The sequence below is a fragment of the Oncorhynchus mykiss genome, chromosome 18 (genome assembly GCF_013265735.2).
Source record: "Oncorhynchus mykiss isolate Arlee chromosome 18, USDA_OmykA_1.1, whole genome shotgun sequence".
NCBI lineage: Eukaryota > Metazoa > Chordata > Actinopteri > Salmoniformes > Salmonidae > Oncorhynchus > Oncorhynchus mykiss.
The window spans coordinates 34881777-34899453 of record NC_048582.1 but is presented as its reverse complement, the minus strand read 5'-3'; the positions used below and the strand labels follow the sequence as shown (position 1 = coordinate 34899453).

The 17677-nt window shown below is 42.5% G+C and overlaps 1 protein-coding gene across 4 annotated transcripts; it reads right to left on the bottom strand.

The window, feature by feature from the left end:
- Positions 1–1040: 1040 nt before the first annotated feature.
- Positions 1041–15962, bottom strand: mbpa (myelin basic protein a). 4 transcript variants are annotated; one of them, XM_021571748.2, is made up of 7 exons: positions 15689–15962; positions 5338–5430; positions 4559–4588; positions 4297–4317; positions 3115–3198; positions 2982–2997; positions 1041–2322 (listed from the first exon to the last, which is right to left on the bottom strand). In XM_021571748.2, the coding sequence occupies exons 1-6, from the start codon at positions 15806–15808 to the stop codon at positions 2992–2994; spliced, it is 354 nt and encodes a 117-aa protein (XP_021427423.1). In that variant the 5' UTR covers positions 15809–15962; the 3' UTR covers positions 1041–2322; positions 2982–2991. The 4 variants fall into 4 exon arrangements, with proteins under 4 accessions (XP_021427423.1, XP_021427420.1, XP_021427424.1 ...); XM_021571745.2 differs by lacking the exon at positions 2982–2997; XM_021571749.2 differs by lacking the exon at positions 4297–4317 and having other exon boundaries at positions 15689–15960.
- Between the last annotated feature and the right edge of the window lie 1715 nt (positions 15963–17677).

The window sequence follows — 17677 nt, the reverse complement described above, 5'->3', positions numbered from 1 at the left end:
TGTGATATTTTCGTTTTTGCTTTGTCATTATCGGGTATCGTGTGTAGGTTATTGAGGGGGAAAAAATATTTTAGCCATTTTAGGATAAGGCTGTAACATAACAAATGTGGAAAAAGCCAAGGGGTCTGACTCCCTTATCTCTGTACCCCCCACATACAATTATCTGTAAGGTTCTTCAGTCGAGCAGTGAATTTCAAACACAGATTCAACCAGAAATACCAGTAAGGTTTTCAAATGCCTTGTAAAAAAGGGAACTTATTGGTAGATGGGTATAAAAATAACCCAACATTGAATATCCCTAGGAACATGGTGAAGTTGTTATATAGTTACACTTTGGGTGGTGTATCAATACACCCAGTCGCTACAAAGACACAGGCATCCTATCTAACTCAGTCGCCGGAGAGGAAGGAAACTGTTCAGGGGATTTCACCATGAGGCCAATGGTGACTTTAAAACAGTTACAGAGTTTAATGGCTGTGATAAGAGAAAACTGAGGATGGATCAACAACATTGTAGTTACTCCACAATATTAACCTAAATGACAGAGTGAAAATAAGGAAGCCTGTACAGAATAAAAATATTCCAAAACATGGATCCTGTTTGAAATAAGGCACTAAAGTAAAGCTGCAAAAAAATGTGCCAAAGATATGAACTTTATGTCCTGAATTCAAAGCGTTATGTTTGGGGCAAGTCCAACACAACACATCACTAAGTACCACTTCATATTTTCAAGCATGGTGGTGGCTGCATCATGTTATGGGTATACATCTCATCGGCAAGGAATAGGTAGTTTTTTTGTTGATTAAAATAAACAAATTAGAGCTAATCACAGGCAAAATCCTCGAGGAATACCTGGTTGTCTTCTTTCCAACAGACACTACGTTACAAATGTATCTTTAAGAAGGACAATAACCTAAAACCTAGATTTGTTTACATCCCTGTTAGTGAGCATTTCACCTTTGCCAAGATAATCCATCTTCCTGACAGGTGGATTTTGGACTTCAATTTCAGTTATTTAAATGTATGATTCTGAGAACTTGTTGGCAATTTAAAAATCTTTATTTCAAAGAGCATTTTACAAGAAACACATTATTCTGGTCTTCAATCCATTTCTCCACCTTTAGCACCAAGTCTATGTTATTGAGCACCCTCAGAAAAATGTATGATTTTATAAAGTTTTAATCATATTTTTTATTGAACACTCACAGTGAACAGACAGATATGTGCACACAAGGGAAGTGACAAATTAATCAAACACATAATACAATTGTTTGAGAGAGAATTTGCAAAACTACATGCTCTTACCCGCGTTTTTACTTTGGAGATTTATTAGACCTCTTAACAACTTTCCATTTCACCATCTCTTCTACTCAAAAAGCTAACTTCAAATTAACCAAAGCATTGAAACTACAAATTTAAAGATTAGTCAGAAAATATGTTAAATGCTCTTAAACAGTTTTGAAATATATATTTGCAAAGTTTAACAGTGCAGTTTGGAAGGGCGTTTGTTTTAATTAGCTGTTTTAATAGGCTTGGACACCATAACACTATACAACATTGATGATTTAAGTGCCTAAATAAAACACGACTTTTGTAGTATGGCTAAACGAATCAACTGCAATTTTTATACTACATAATGTTAGTTTATAACTTTTGCAGGTTTTCGCATTACATTTTCAAATGCGCAAGTACTGCATTCATAACATACTTTCACAAGACAATTTTGACAATTGCATGCATAACAAGACCCACAAACACTTTCTTAGACTAGATTTCACATAACTGGCGACGTACAAAACGAAACACAGTTGTGTGTTTGAGTACCTAAAAGAAACAAGGGGGAATATAAAGCCTATTTCTATGAGTAGAATAGATCATCCACGTACAAAATGCAGACAAATAGAAAAACACAACAACCCATTAATAGTAGACTCTAGCGTCATCAGAACAGGGCGCTAGATGAGGCGAATAGCCCATTGAGCCAGATGTTAGAGTAGAATCATTTTGTTGCATTTCCAAAACTCTAAAGGAGAACTTTCCCTTAAAACTCAGATTATAAGGCTATTGACAAACTCAACAGCTCCCACCCTCAATGACTGCACACTTTCATCCCAGCATGCTAAATATTAGGCGCCAAGATTGTGTCACTATCTACAAACAAAGGAGACATGCTGGTGTTAGTGTGTTAACGTTGTCAAGGGTTGTTGTGAGTCTGTCAAACGGAGAACTTTCTCCTCTTCATCCTTTTCCATGGTTTTCTCATCTAAGGAGAGCTCAGAAGATGGTGCTCCAGCGTTTGGGGGGAAGGCGGGACTTGGTCTCCTGTAAACAGAGGGAAGCAGTACATTAGACTGATATCTGAAATATTCAATTCTATACGACCAAAAGAGGAAATATAGAGCTTTAAAATTGCTTGTCATGGTTGTACGAGTGTCTCTTTTCGATGGAAAGAAGGAAATGTATTTTCTATGAGAAGATTAGGGTTAAATTTGTTATTTGTATTGACATGATTGTCAAAAGTCACATTTTCAGGGATTCAAAGTTAGTACATACTCTCAGGAAAGAGGGTTGAGGTAGGTATAAAGACATCAATAAAGACATCAATGAGTTGTGCAATAGAGATTAAACTGAAAAAGTATTGATAACAAAAGACACCATCCACTTTACCATTCACTTCTCTAATACCTATGCATTTACATGAAAATGACATAGCCAGGTACAGTGTAATTACAGTGTACTTATATACCTGTTTGCTTACAGTAATACCTGTTTATATCAATGTGTACCTACAGGAGCATACTGTATATCATAAAGTGTAGCTCAACCAGTCAAGTTAAAATTATATAATTGTGTCAATTTAATTAATGCACATGTTAGTTTAGTATGATGTCAAATCAATCACAATGTAATTTTTTTTTTTTTTTTTGTGATTTATGTCTAAATGAATGAAGATTCGGGATGGATATCTCTAATGTACTCACTTTGATAATATCACCACTGTTGTTTTGGGAGGTAAACACAAATAAGAAACAATGTTTACCAGGTGCACTCTTTAGACAGTGTAACTGTGTAGCGACAAGATAAACCTGGGACACAAACATCAGGATGTCTCACCCGGTTGAAGATTTTGGACAGTGTCCCTTGGTCTCTGCGGCATCTGTAAGATGACTTTGTGGCATCAGCATGTGGTGGCGAGGCCTAGAACAAGATGCTTTATAAACACATGGAACGTGGCTGGACCTGGGTATAAATCAGTGCTCAGCTCTCATTGGATGAAGTAGGGAGAGGACACCAAAATGGTGTTGAACTAGTAGTTATATTGAGTTTGAATATATTTTGGTAAACACAATAGGTATAAATGTTACATTACTACAATGCTCTTTTGCATTAAACCCAGAAATGTCATGTTTCTATCAAAATCAGTTTACTTCATTCAGTGGTCTGTTACTGTAAAAGAATGGTATGAACGAGACAGGAAGAGAAATAAATGAGGAATGACCAACATTACAGCAACCTTTAGGGGGAAAAAAGATGGAAGACAAAGGCATGCATTACTTCAGAGCACACATAACACAGAGAACTGGCGAGGAGCACATTTCAATTCTTACACCCTGGACAGCTCACTCTGTGGACACAGAGGAGTTGAATGAAGAAACACACTAATGCAGGAAGATTAGTGAGTCACCATGAACAGAGAATGGGGCAGCGATGAAAGAGTCTAACAGACTGGTATGAGGAAAGGAAAGGTGGAAAGGAAGGCGGAAACTGTCGTATATAGGGGTCCCTGAAGAGTGTCTTTACCGGTTGCGATTCAGAAATAGTTGAGCAGTGTCAAAGTCATCCAGAAGCAGTGACTCTAAATTAAAATGTCAGAAAAACAGAAATCATGAGATGTAATGTCACCACAGTATAAGCTGTATTTGAGCTTTTCATCAGCCACTACGTTCCCATGAATAATTCCAATGCGAGGAAAACTGTGTTCGACGTTGATTCATGCATCTGACATTTTCCATTAGAGTAAGAAGAGTAAGGTAAACAATGTTATTTAGGCTTTCTAAGAAATATATATACATTCTTTTGGATGTTAACTGTCTTGAAGAATCACACAAGGGAAGGAAGATGCAGAGTTGGGAGAGTAAAAGTTAAATAAGAGGGAAGAACACAATCAAAACGCTCACAGAAGGACATTAGAGAAAGTCTTCAGACAGAGGGAAACATTTAAGATGTCATTATCAAACACAGGGCTGTGAGGTCAACACTGTTTTGGGGGTTTAGGGTTGAGTTTGAATGACCTACCAAGCCCAAGACCTCCCTCCACTAGACATGAAAGAAAAAGAGAGAATCAGGAAGATTCATGAAGGCCTACTGGAGCAGCGCCTGTTACTATAACGACAAAAAATGTAAACCTACTATACTAGCTAGCCAACTTGCACAGGCCCATGAAGTCATGCGCTGTAAAAAGCAAGGAACAGTTTAAAGCTAATTACCTGACAGAGGCCTAAAGAAACAGTAACCACAGTAAAGTCAAATGTTTTTTAAAGGAGGTAATGGAACTCACCCTGGACTTGGGACGGGGAGAGGCTGTCACCTGAGGATACAGAACCCAACAAATGATAAGGTCCTATTCCATGAGTTCAAAGATGGAAACATATGGACATTGGCTAATGGGGAAAACCCTTTGCAACAGCAGATTTAAAAAACAGTACTTTGGAAAGTTTGAAGCAGTGGTGCAGGCCTAGAGAAACTGACTTGTGCTAGATAACTACTCTACCCAATATCTTGTGGATATGTCTCCACTTGAGGACCAGAGCTCGGCAAAACATCTGGTCTGTCCAGATTATGAATAATGAAACCAAAAGTTGCTGGAGAACTTCAATAGGTGAAAAATAACTTTGTCCAAGTTTACATGTATCTTGATGAGAGAACATACTGCTACATTATTCTGTGAGCAGGAACATGAATGGGTGAAGATGAATACTGTATGCACAACAAACCGCTTATTTACAGCTACTAGTAAATCTTGTTCCAATTGTATGGCAAGTTTGATCATGCCCTTCTTATACTGCATCAAACAATCACCGTTGACCAAAGCGGATGTAACTTCAGGTAATACATTTTCTCCAAGGTCTCTACAATGCTTCATGTAAGATAAATACCATTGAGAATTAAACTAGTTTAAAATTCTTCGACAACAAAACATCTTGTGTAAGAGTAAGTTCAATATATTTATTTTACAACCTTTTCAACTTTACAATTACAATTTGTTTAAAGAAAACAAATACAATACAAGTTATAATATATAAAATCGCACAGAGGTAGTCAATCTAAGATACTCACGCTCAAGCTCCTGAAGAAATGCATTACTGCATTCTCATTAGCCCGACGTCGAGGGGCTGGCTTGGGGGAGGTGGCGTGACCCCGGAAGGACCCCTAAAGGTATAAACAGTAGTCAAAAACTCACAGAAGTCTCACTGCTAACGTTGGACAATCAGGCTCAATTAAATGGCTATGAGTACATGAACCTCTACGGCACATATGTCAGAGTCAAGGCCCGCGGGCCACATCCGGCCCGCAAGAAGGTTTTTTACGGCCCCTGGGATGATCTTGATTTATTATTAGAACCGGCCCGCAGCAAGCCGGCAGCCCGCAGATCTTTTACACGCACCAATACTACATTTCCCACAATGCAAAGGTGACGCACCGAGCAGTAGGCTGCTTCATTTCAATATTTATTGGCACAGCAGTCGTCAGCATCACAGTAAAATTAACTTTCAGATACCCATCAAAAATGGCAAAACGGAAGGTGGATACTGAGAACCGGGGGTTTCAAACAAGGTGGGAGTCGGAGTATATGTTCACGAAGGTAGCTGGAAAACCTGTGTGTCTTCTGTGTGGAGAAAGTGTGGCGGTACTGAAAGAGTATAATCTGAGACGACATTATGAAACGAAACACGCGGACACACACGCGGACGCAACTGTCAAGGCCAGTTTTATTTTGGCAGAAGAGATCGCTAAATCAGCCCGGCCATTTACGGAGGGGGATTTCATCAAAAACTGCATGATTAAAGTTTGTGACGAAGTTTGCCCAGAAAAAAGGCAACTCTTTTTAAATGTGAGTCTGAGCAGAAACACCATTGCCGAGAGAGTAGACCAGTTGTCCATCAATCTAAAAGAGCAGCTTGTGAAAAAGGGAAAAGATTTTATTGCATATTCCTTGGCTGTGGATGAGAGCACCGACATTTCTGACATTGCCCAGTTGTCAATTTTCATCCGCGGAGTGGACTCCAACCTAAGCGTGACAGAGGAGTTTTTGGCTTTACGTCCTATGCATGGCACAACTACGGGGCATGATTTGTATGAAGAGGTGTCAAGATGTGTAAATGAGATGGAGCTGCCTTGGGAAAAACTCGTGGGTTTGACAACCGACGGAGCACCTGCGATGTGTGGACACAGGAGCGGACTGGTGGCGAAGATACGGGAAAAGATGCAAGAGGAAAACGCGACAGGTGAGCTGACAGCTTATCATTGTATCATACACCAGGAAGCGTTGTGCGGTAAAGCCTTGAAAATGGAGCATGTAATGAGCATCATCACGCGCACAGTTAACTTTATCAGAGCCAAAGGTTTGAATCACCGCCAGTTCAAGGCATTTCTGACGGAGTTAGAAACGGAGCATGGTGATTTGCCTTATCACACAGAGGTGCGATGGCTAAGCCAGGGAAAGGTGCTTCAAAGATGTTTCGAGCTTCGTGAGGAGATTTGTCTGTTCTTGGACAGCAAAGGGAAAGACACAACACAACTCCGAGACGAAATGTTTCTGTGTGAAATGGCTTTTCTGTGTGACATTACGAGTCATCTGAATGCAATAAACTTGCAGCTGCAGGGTCGGGATCGTGTCATCTCTGATATGTACAGTACAGTGAAGGCATTTAAAACCAAACTGACTCTGTGGGAGACGCAGATGCGGAAAGAAAATTTGAGCCACTTTCCCAGCTGCCAGACCATGAAAGACAAGCTCTCTACCAGTGCGTTCCCGAGCACACAGTTGGCTGATAAAATAGGTATGCTTGCCGCTGACTTTCGACGCCGATTTGCTGACTTTGAAGCACAAAAAAGCAGGTTGGAACTGCTCGGTAACCCATTTGCTGTTGACGTGGAAAGCTCACCACCAAACCTCCAAATGGAGTTGATTGACCTCCAATGCAATGATGCACTGAGGGCAAAATATGCGGCAGTGGGTGCTGCGGAGTTCGCCCGTTTCCTCCCCGGCACAATGCCCCAGCTGCGCATCCAGGCTGCTCAAACGTTGTCTATGTTTGGCAGCACATACCTGTGTGAACAACTGTTTTCTTTGATGAACCTGAACAAAACATCACACAGAAGTCGACTTACTGCTGAACACCTCCACTCAATTCTGAGGATTTCTTCAGCTCAGAGCCTTACCCCGAACATTGATGAACTTGTGGAAAAGATGGGACACCACCAAGTATCACCCTCAACCTCAAACAAGTGAACATTACTGTGCAATCACATATTTAGAGTTTTTACTCAGTTCAAGTTTAAAAGTTAAAATTTTATATTTGTTTTCACTGCATGTTACTTCTCCTTAAACAAAGTGTTGTTTTTGATTAATAGATTTTTGCACTTTATTTTTTTGTATTTCAATCCAATTATATTTTAAAAATATTTCAGTTGAGTGGATGATAGAAAATTGCTATTATTGTTTTTTCTTTGAAGTAAATTTAGCCCACTTTTGCTAAAATAGAAAATATAGTCTACTGATGGTGCCTTGAATACCGGTTTCTTTCATTTAATGTTCATGTTATGGGGATATTTATATAAAGGAAATTTGTCTTTTGTGTCTGTTGAAAATTAAAGATTACTGACAGAGCCATAAGAAAATATTGCTTTATTTATCTGATCATATTGTAATATATTTGTTAGGTTTTCAGTAGGTTCAATTAGGTTCACTAGACTATATGCGTCATTTAAAAATTTTTCAATGAACATTCGAACAGTCCGGCCCTCGTCTTGTAGCTGATTTTTTTATTTGGCCCTCCGTCCATTTGACTTTGACACCCCTGCTCTACGGGATTGGTGTCCCTATACCAGGACGGTTGTGCTAACGTGCGCTAATGTGATTAGCATGAGGTTGTAAGTAACAATAACTTTTCCCAGGACATAGACATGTCTTATATGGGCAGAAAGCTGATTAACTTCTTATTAATCTAACGACACTGTCCAATTTACAGTAGCTAATACAGTGAAAAAAAATACTATGCTATTGTTTGAGGAGAGTGCACAACAACAAAACACTTTTATCACGGCAACTGGTTTGATACATTCACCTTTGAAGGTAAATAATGTACTTACTGTCACACCCTGATCGGTTTCACCTGTCTTTGTGCTTGTCTCCACCCCTCTCCAGGTGTCGCAAATCTTCCCCATTATCCCCTGTGCATTTCAACCTGCGTTCTCTGTTTGTCTGTTGCCAGTTCGTATTGTCTTTTCAGGTCTTACCAGCTTGTTTTCCCATCTTCCTGCTTTCTCACGCTTCTGTTTCCTAGTTCCCCCGGTTCTGACCATTTCTGCCTGCCCTGACCCCGAGCCTGCCTGCCGTGCTGTCCCTGCCTGACTTTGACCTGATTACGACCCTCTGCATGCCCCGAGCCTGCCTGCGGTTCTGTACCTTATTGACTCTGCCCTGGATTACAGACCTCTGCCTTCCTTTGACCTGTCTTTTACCTGCCCCCTGTTTGGGTCAATAAACATCTTTGATTCTAGCTGTCTGCATCTGGGTCATATCCTGAGTTCTGATGGTAGGAACTGGCCATGACTGACCCAGCAGACTCAGACCAGCTCCACAATGCTGTCTCCCAGCAAGAAGCCATTGGAAGACACAAGGAGTTAATGCAATGCCTTATGGAGGGACTCCATACCCTGGCGGAATGCCATGACCAGGCGTTCAATACATTGCTGGAGCAATTCCGCGTATTCCCTACAACGCAGCAAGCCACACCAGTTATTCCCCAGACTCTCAGTAACCTACCGGGCCTTTCTCTCCCAGTGCTCCCTCGTCTTCGAGCTGCAGCCTTCTTCGTTCCCCTAGGACCGCTCGAGGATAGCGTACATCATAACGCTGATGTCCGGGAGGGCACTCGCCTGGGCTACGGCGGTGTCTGCCGTCTGCCTCAGTCTGGAGGAGTTTGTGGTGGAAGTACGGAAGTTCGAGTCTCCGTTGTCCGGGGAGAGAGGCTGCTCGTAAATTGCTCTAGCTATGTCAAGATGCCCTCAGTGTGGCAGGCAATGTAGTGGATTCTTGCATGTTGGTGGCTGAGAATGCCTGGAACCCGGAAGCATTGTTCGACATGTTCCTTCACGGATTATCGGAGGTGATCAAAGATGAGCTGGCAGTCCGGGAGTTGCCCATGGACCTCGACTCCCTCATAGCCTCCACCATCTGAATCGATGGGCGGCTACAAGAATGTAGGAGGGAGAGGGAATCTGTCCCCTGTCGCCTCGACTCTGAGGAATCCTGGAAACCCCCGAAGGCATTTCTGAGAGACTCTGACATCACCCGAGTGCTCACAGGAATCGCAGAGAGCGGTCGACTCGCTTCCTCCAGAGCCCAAGCTACTGGGAAGGGCTTGATTGTCTCAGGATGAATGTTAACACAGACTGAACACCAGGAGCTGTCTGTATTGCGAGACTACAGGACATTATATTTCCACCTGTCCATTGAAAAGATCAGGCTCATCAGTAGGCACAAAATAATCTGGTGAGCCGAACAGAGATTTTCCAATCATTACTCGCACCCTCTCCATGCCACCCTGTTATGGGGTGACCAGGACGAATCACTCCGGGTGCTCCATGACTCTGGGGCCCATGAAAGCTTTATCGATGCTACCTTGGTGTCAGAGCTTGGTATCACCACTCAGCCCCTCTCCATTCCAATGGATGTCAGAGAGCTGGATGGGCGCTCTATTGGGCAGAGTCACCTGCAATACGATTCCTATCGACCTACGAGTTTCAAAGTGTATGCAGTTCCTGTTCATCAAATCTCCCCATGTACCTGTGGTTTTGGGATATTCAAGGCTCCAGAAGCACAATCCCCTGATCGACTGGGCTACTGGTGCTATTGTGGGTTGGCACCCATTCTGCCATACTCATTGTCTCAAGTCAGCCCAGCCTGCTCCGGGATGTCTTGAGAGAAGGCTTGAGAGAAGCCTCGGGCCTCCCCGCCATGCCCGCGGAGTATCAGGACATCCGGGAGGTCTTCGGCAAGGCCAGTGCTACTTCTCCCCATCCCCATCGACCCTTATGTCTGCGCCATTGAAGTTCTCACGGGCACCACACCCCCTCGGCGGCGGCTTTACTCCCTGTCAGGTCTGGAGACCAAGGCTATTGAGGAGTACATTGAGAATTCACTCGTTGCAGGGAGGTTTCGCCCATTGCCCCCCCCCCCCCCCCCCATGCCGGCGCAGGGTTCTTCTTTTTCTTTGAGGAGTAGAAGGACCAAACCCTGCACCTGTGTATCAACTACAGGAGTCTTAATGATATCACTGTAAAAAAACAACACTCATCTCCTCGGCTTCAGGGAGCGACCATTTACTCCAAGTTGGACCTTCGGGAACGCCTACCATCTGGCTCGGATATGGGAAGAAGATGAGTGGAAGACTGCCTTTAACACAGCTAGCGGGCACTATGAGTAATTAGTTATGCCATTAGGGCTGACCAACGCTCCCGCTGTGTTCCAGGTGTTTCAGGATGTGCTGAACTGGTTCGTGTTTGTGTACCTCGACGACATCCTGGTCTTTTCCTGGTCAGCTCAAGAACACGTCCTCCACCACCAACAAGTCCTTCAGCGTCTCCTGGAGAACCAGGTTTTCATTAAAGCGGAGAAGTGTGAGTTCCATCGCTCCACTATCTCCTTCCTTGGATACGTCATATAGGACATATACAGTACAGATGGATCCAGACAAGGTGGTGGATTGGCTTAAACCAACATCCAGAGTGCAGCTGCAACATTTCCTGGGGTTTGCTAACTTCTACTGCTGCTTCATCCGTTTTTACAGCATCCTGGCTTCCCCCTTCTCAGCACTCACCTCTCCCAAGGTTCCCTTCACATGGTCGACAGCAGGTGACCAGGCATTCTCTGGCCTAAAACTTCAATTCACTACAGCCACCATCTTAATCCATCCAGACCCATCCTGTCCCAGGGTTCTGCCCAGGACCAAAAGCTGCACCCCTGTGCTTTCCTCTCCCATCATCTTACCCCTGCTGAAAGGAACTATGATGTGGGAGAACTCCTCACCATCAAGATGACACTGGAGGAGTGGAGGCACTGGTTGGAAGAGGCAGAACACCCATTCTTGGTGTGGACTGACCATAAGAACCAGAAATATATCTGCACCGCCAAGCGCCTCAACTCTAGGCAGGCTCGTTGGGCCCTGTTATTCGCCTGGTTCAATTTCACTATTTTCTACCGCCCAGGGTCCAAGAACGTGAAGACGGTCGCACTCTCACGGTTGTATTGCCCCGCTGCTACTCCATCTGACCCCGAAACCTGGGGAAAAGATAGCCTGGCCTGTAAGGCGCAGCGTTCCCAGCTGGAATCCGGAGTACCGGGGAACTGGCAGAGTGTCCCGGACTCTGCCCGTTCCCCGGTCCTGGAATGGGAACATTCCTCCAGACTGACCTATCATCCAGGCTCCCATCGGACGCTTTTAGTGGCCTTCCATGGTGCCAAATGTTTCTGCATTCGTCGCTGCCTGCACGGTGTGTGCACAAAATAAGACTCCTCCGCAATCTCCAGCTGGCCTTCTACAACCACTCCCTGTTCCTCCCCGCCCCTGGTCTCATATTTCCCTGTACTTTGTTACTGGGCTTACTGTACCCCGTCAGACGGCAACACTACTATCCTGCCGGTGGTGGATAGGTTTTCTAAAGCCGCCAATTTTATTCCCCTTCTAAAGTTACCCCCAGCCAAGGAGACGTCTCCGCTCATGGTGCAGCACCTGATCCATGGACTTTCGGTCGACATGGTCTCCGATTGGGGTACCCAGTTCTTGTCCCAGTTCTGGAAGGCGTTCTGCAATCTCATTGGGTCATCGGCCAGCCTGTCCTCTGGTTTCCATCCCCAATCTAATGGCCAGTCGGAGTGAGCTAATCAGGACCTGGGGACGGCCCTTCGTTGCCTTGTCTCTGCCAACCACACCACCTGGAGCCAGCAACTCGTGTGGGTGGAATATGCCCACAACACCCTTCCCTGCTCGGCCACTGGTGTCTTGCCCTTTGAGTGTTCCTTGGGATATCAGCCACCGCTCTTCCCTGAGCAAGAGGAAGAAGTCAGCATACCATACCCCTCCAGGTGGAGTCCCGTAAACTTTCCCCCCATTTCATTGGCCCGTTCCCCATCTCTAAAATATTTAGCCCCTCTGCTGTTCGCCTTCTGTTGCCCCACACCCTCTGTATCCATCCTACGTTTCATGTCCAAGATAAAAACCTGTGTCTCACTGTCCTTTGTCTTCTGTTTCTAGAACAGACTGCCTGCTGTTCTGTACCTTATTGACTCTGCCCTGTATTATAGACCTCTGCCTGCCCTTGACCTGTCTTTTCCCTGCCTCCTGTTTGGGTCAATAAACATCTGTGTTTCTAGCTGTCTGCCTCTGGGTCTTATCCTGAGTTCTGATACTTACATTCAGTAATCTTGCTCTGATTTGTCGTCCTGAGGGTCCCAGAGATAAAATATAGCATAGTTTTGTTTGATAAAATCTATTGTTATAGTCAAATGTAGGAACTGGGTTCTACAGTTTGAACCCCCGCTGTCTCTTGCTCCACACCCACCATGCCCGGCCATCTAGATGTGTGAAAGTTAGTGTATGAGCTAATAATCCATCATGTATGACATTCCTGGTAGTGTGTAAACTTACATTTTGCATTACCATATCATTTTTGTATGTTCTCTATAGTTATGTACTTGTAAATGTATTAATTGACCAATTCGGCACATTTGGGCAGACTTGATACAAAATATTGTCCAGTATTGCAATTCTTCACCGGATCAATCTGAAACTTTGCACACACACTGCTGCCATCTAGTGGCCAAAATCTAAATTGTGCCTAAACTGCAATATTATATGATGGCCTTTCTCTTGCATTCAATGATGATGAAAAAAATTAATAATAGAAAATGCATGTTTTTTTGTTTGTATTATCTTTTACCGGATCTAATGTGTTATATTCTCCTACATTAATTTCACATTTCCCTAAACTTCAAAGTGTTTCTTTCAAATGGTGTCAATAATATGCATATCCTTGCTTCAGGTCCTGAGCTACAGATTTGGCTATGTCATTTTAGGCGAAAATGGGTCCATAAACTACTTTGTACAGTATGTACTGTATGTATTTTAATCAATTTTTCAACTTGAGGGGACTTTCTGAACAGATACTCTGCTCTGTATTTCTTTGCAATGTTATGCAACCTAGTTCACAGAGTTAGTTTTTTTTACATGGGAATTAGAAATTCAATTAAATGCACACGGATGAGTTTTAAAAAAGGGTTGCATAACCAAATGCTCCCTTACGTGAAAGTGATTGGGAGTTGTTTTTTAAAAGCTGTCTGCCTGGAGGATTGCACTTCATTGGAAGATGTTCAAAATGTGTATAAATAACCTACTCTAGAAAGTAAAGTATAATTGTGCAGAAATAAATTCTGATATCCAAGAACTTTACTACAGCAAGAAAATTCAGCCTGAATTCAAGCCTTTTCAAGGCCCCTCCCTCCAGATGTAGGTTTTAATTGGATATTTTTTTTGTTGCTAAGAATTTTCCTGCACTGCAGGAAATGTGGAGGAGCTTTGTGATTTACACAAATTAGTACTGAAAATCCGCACTAAGACACGATTATATTAACAGTCTTGCACTTTGTAGCCTACTTTTGTCCAGCCCATAACCACAGATCAAGCAACATTATGGGCTAAACGTTCAAATCCTGTTGCAGCAGGATTATTTTGCTATGATAAATACTGGTCAAAATAAGATCCTAGGTCTGTAACCCAACCTACACCATTATGTTAATTTCCATGATCATAGCTGACAGTGATTAATACAAGCAATGAGTGGAGAAGACTGGATATTATTTTAGAATGTCTGTAATGGGAAAATGATGCAATCTTCCGGGTTAAATTGCATATATATTGACAAAACATTTTTTTTAAATTCATAACATCAGAGATAAGCAGTTGTTAACCTGCCATCACTCAGCAATGTGCCCCCCTTCCCTAGTTTTGGTTGCAATAAACTCTAGAGAAAATACGCTGAAGACGAAGTTCAGAATCATTTGGGGGTGTTTGATCGACTTGCTTAGCTTTAGGAAAAAACATGAGACCTTGTAAGAGGAACAACTGGTGCATGATGCAGACAGATCACATTGGATATTCTGTTTGCTATCAAGTCTGTACAGCTAAATAAATGGTGATCAAAGTTTTATGAATTCAAGCTATGCAATAGTTGTATATTAGACACCTGATTTCAAACTGTGATCATACGAAACACACCTGTCCATTTCAAAAGTTAAATTCTCACACTATCTAAATGGGGAAGCTTCTGGAGAATTTGTAGCAATGCACTTATCACAGCAAACACCCAGTCAAACACACAGCTATCCAGGTTGGGGTCAGTAAAATAAATTCAGTGGTCAATTGAGATTCAAGCCTAAAAAGAAGTTTAGAACTAAAATGGAAATTAGATGAACCCTTTGGAATATACTCGACTTGATTCTGACTATTGCAATAATTTGAGGAACTATATTTTAACAATATTTTAAGAGGTAAGGTATTGATTTTTCAATGTTGGTCATAAACATTAAAGACATGCCTCGGAACTTTGACAACTAGCAACTATTTTTTTATATTTGGGTTGGGTTGAACGTGTCAATATGTAGTTCATACATGCATAATCTATGAGCAGAATTACGTTTTTAGCACAATTAGCCACAAAATTCCTAGTTTGAAAGCGACTGTTTACTGGAAGCTGTGCGGCACCATTTCCCCTCCATTTTCCCACTTGTGGGCCAACCGCATGCAATTCAAGTTCCAGCCAATGAGCTCTAGCCCCTCGCCATTTGAGTGACAGCTAGCAGGATGTATACACAGCAGAGCAAGAGAGACATCGACGACATGGTGCACATGTCTGCCGTAGTACACAATTTTCATGGACCAGTTTTGGCCTATGAGCGCTACTTTAATAAGAACTACAGGCCAAAAAGTATACAAACGTACTGGAAAATCTCTAAGAGATTGTCAGCAAATAAATGGTGTATTCCTGTTAATCAACGAGAATCCCTGTTATCTTTAGCGGTTCTATAGCTATTCATTTCCCCCCCCAAAAAATCCTTAACATGGAGAAACAATGCCAAACAATCTGTACAGCAAGTAGTCCATTTGATATTTTGGGTAGATCTAGAATAAACATTAAATGACAAATTATCTAAGATTCTTACATCAGGTATTCTACAAGTATTTTAGCTCTGCACAATAAATAAATCACCTTTTTTCAAAGAATCTCTCTCGACCGCACACAAAAACCGGACAGATCTATCCTTACCATCGTCATATTAGAACTCTATAGACTGGAAGAGTCTTGGTGAGGCCATTGATCATAACAGTTGGTAACCCCAGATGCTCACCTTGCCCCTTTTATTTTTGTCACCTCCAAAGAACGTGCTAATCTGATCCATCAGGCCAGGGGCCTTCTTCCTCCTGCTCAGTCCAAATGAGCTTTGCCCTGAGGTACTCGCTGTGGCCATGCTGGATAGTGGTTAGGTAGGGTTGGACGACCGCTCTGTATCTTGGATGAAGACCTTTCAAACCAACTCTGTAAACACTCTGATGTTGCTCCTTGGATACTTTTCTATCTGTCTGACGTTGAATGGGCAGTCTTTGAAGGTGCCGTCCCTGTGCCCAAATGTATCATGGGAGATGAGGCAGGTCAGGTGGGGGTAGGCGGGCACAGTGGCGTACATGGTGCTGGCCTGACTCCAGGCGTTCTTTGGCCTCACAGTGCCTGTGGAGTCAGTCACTACCGCCCTCTGCGTGGGCCAGCCATTGTACCCCCCCCACCCCACTCCACCCCACCCTCCCCCCGGCCTGAACTAGGGCCCTGATGCAAAACAGTCTCCAGCACTGTGAGGCCATTGTTTAAATGGACCCCATATATCTTTTTGATTGATTATATTCAAATAAGATTTTTCCATACAGTTGACTAGAAAAGGAAACACGTAAATGCTAACTAATGTTGAAACATACGGAAATAATTTCTCCATGAAATAAGTTGTTAATCACAACTACACAAAAGTTTTGGTCAGTTATGGAAACAGACATAGAAACCATACCTACTTATTTATCTCATAATTCATCCGAAATTCAATGCATTTATTAGGTAATAGTTATTATAGCTGATATTTACTCATGCTGTTTTGCCAATGCAATATACACATTTACCTATTTTTTTTTAATCAAACTCGATTGTGTTGTTTTAATCCATAGACGCCGCAGCAGCTGTGAAACAAAGCGGATTCTGTTCGAAAACACCCTAACATTAGCATATTCATATTTTGGAACAGATGCCTTTTGTTTTTTAGGTGGTTTTTTTTTTTTACAAAGAAAGCTATGTCAAGAAGGTAAATTTAAGAGCAAAAGAACCAACTCTTCTAAACTCTAGTTTTCCCGTGATAATTTGGGGTGAATTCCAAATATTTAATACCATTTTAAAGTTAAACAGTTCACATTGCAAAATATTGACCTAGTAGGATTAACCTGCAATGGCCTTAAAGACATTCCAAATAATACTTTCACAGATCTCACTCTGTTTTCCGATAAACTTTGAGGCCTCTGCTCTGCACACCAAATGAGAGCACAGATAATAACTTCCACAAAGTCAGATTAGACTGCTGTGAAACATCAGAAGAACAGATAAGCAGCTAAAATAAAATCGTAGTGTTAAAAGGAGCGTAAAATAGAATGTTTCTTCAGAAAATGTGAACTACACATTGTATGCCATGCAAAAAAAAAGCAATTATCCTTTGGCCTATAAACTGTGTGTTAAACTAAATCTGCACAATGCTAATTTTTCACTGCATGCTGGTCATTAGTCAAAACTCCATGAGAACAGACTGTGGCTTGCCCAACAGTTACAGTTAATTCTATAAAGGACCAGACTCACTGACATGGAACAAACCACATAAGAACCATGAAGGAATGTGATGAAGAGTTTGAGAATTTGAGTTATGCTATTCCATTGAGTTATGTTGTCCATGGGTAGACACATTGCTTCGTGTACTGCACATGTGCCTCCTTACTATATATAGTATGTGGCCTAGATGGTGTCTAAATAGTAGCACGGTTTTAATGGCTTTTGGCCACTCTATAAATGGAGTACACTTGGAGGGAGACATGTTTGTCCATTATGTCATGTCTACAGTAGTCCACCTATTTTGTCAGGGAGGGTCTCTGAACAGCGCCCACTGGCCTGATAGAGAGAAGGAATGCACAGAGTGGGTCGACTGCACTGCATGTGCCCTCGTGTCTAAAAGACTCTTGGCTTTGTCCCACCAGTTTGGAGGGTCGAGAGAGACCGCAGGGAAAACAATACGGGCCATGGAGGAAAACTGTGGGAC

Coding starts and splice junctions, on each gene's coding strand:
- mbpa (XM_021571745.2), bottom strand. CDS start 15,808: ATGGCCACAGCGAGTACCTCAGGGCAAAGCTCATTTGGACTGAGCAGG. Junction 4,318..4,558: donor CTCCCCGTCCCAAGTCCAGG/GTGAGTTCCATT, acceptor TTTCATGTCTAG/TGGAGGGAGGTCTTGGGCTT. Junction 2,323..3,114: donor TGTCCAAAATCTTCAACCGG/GTGAGACATCCT, acceptor CTCTGTTTACAG/GAGACCAAGTCCCGCCTTCC.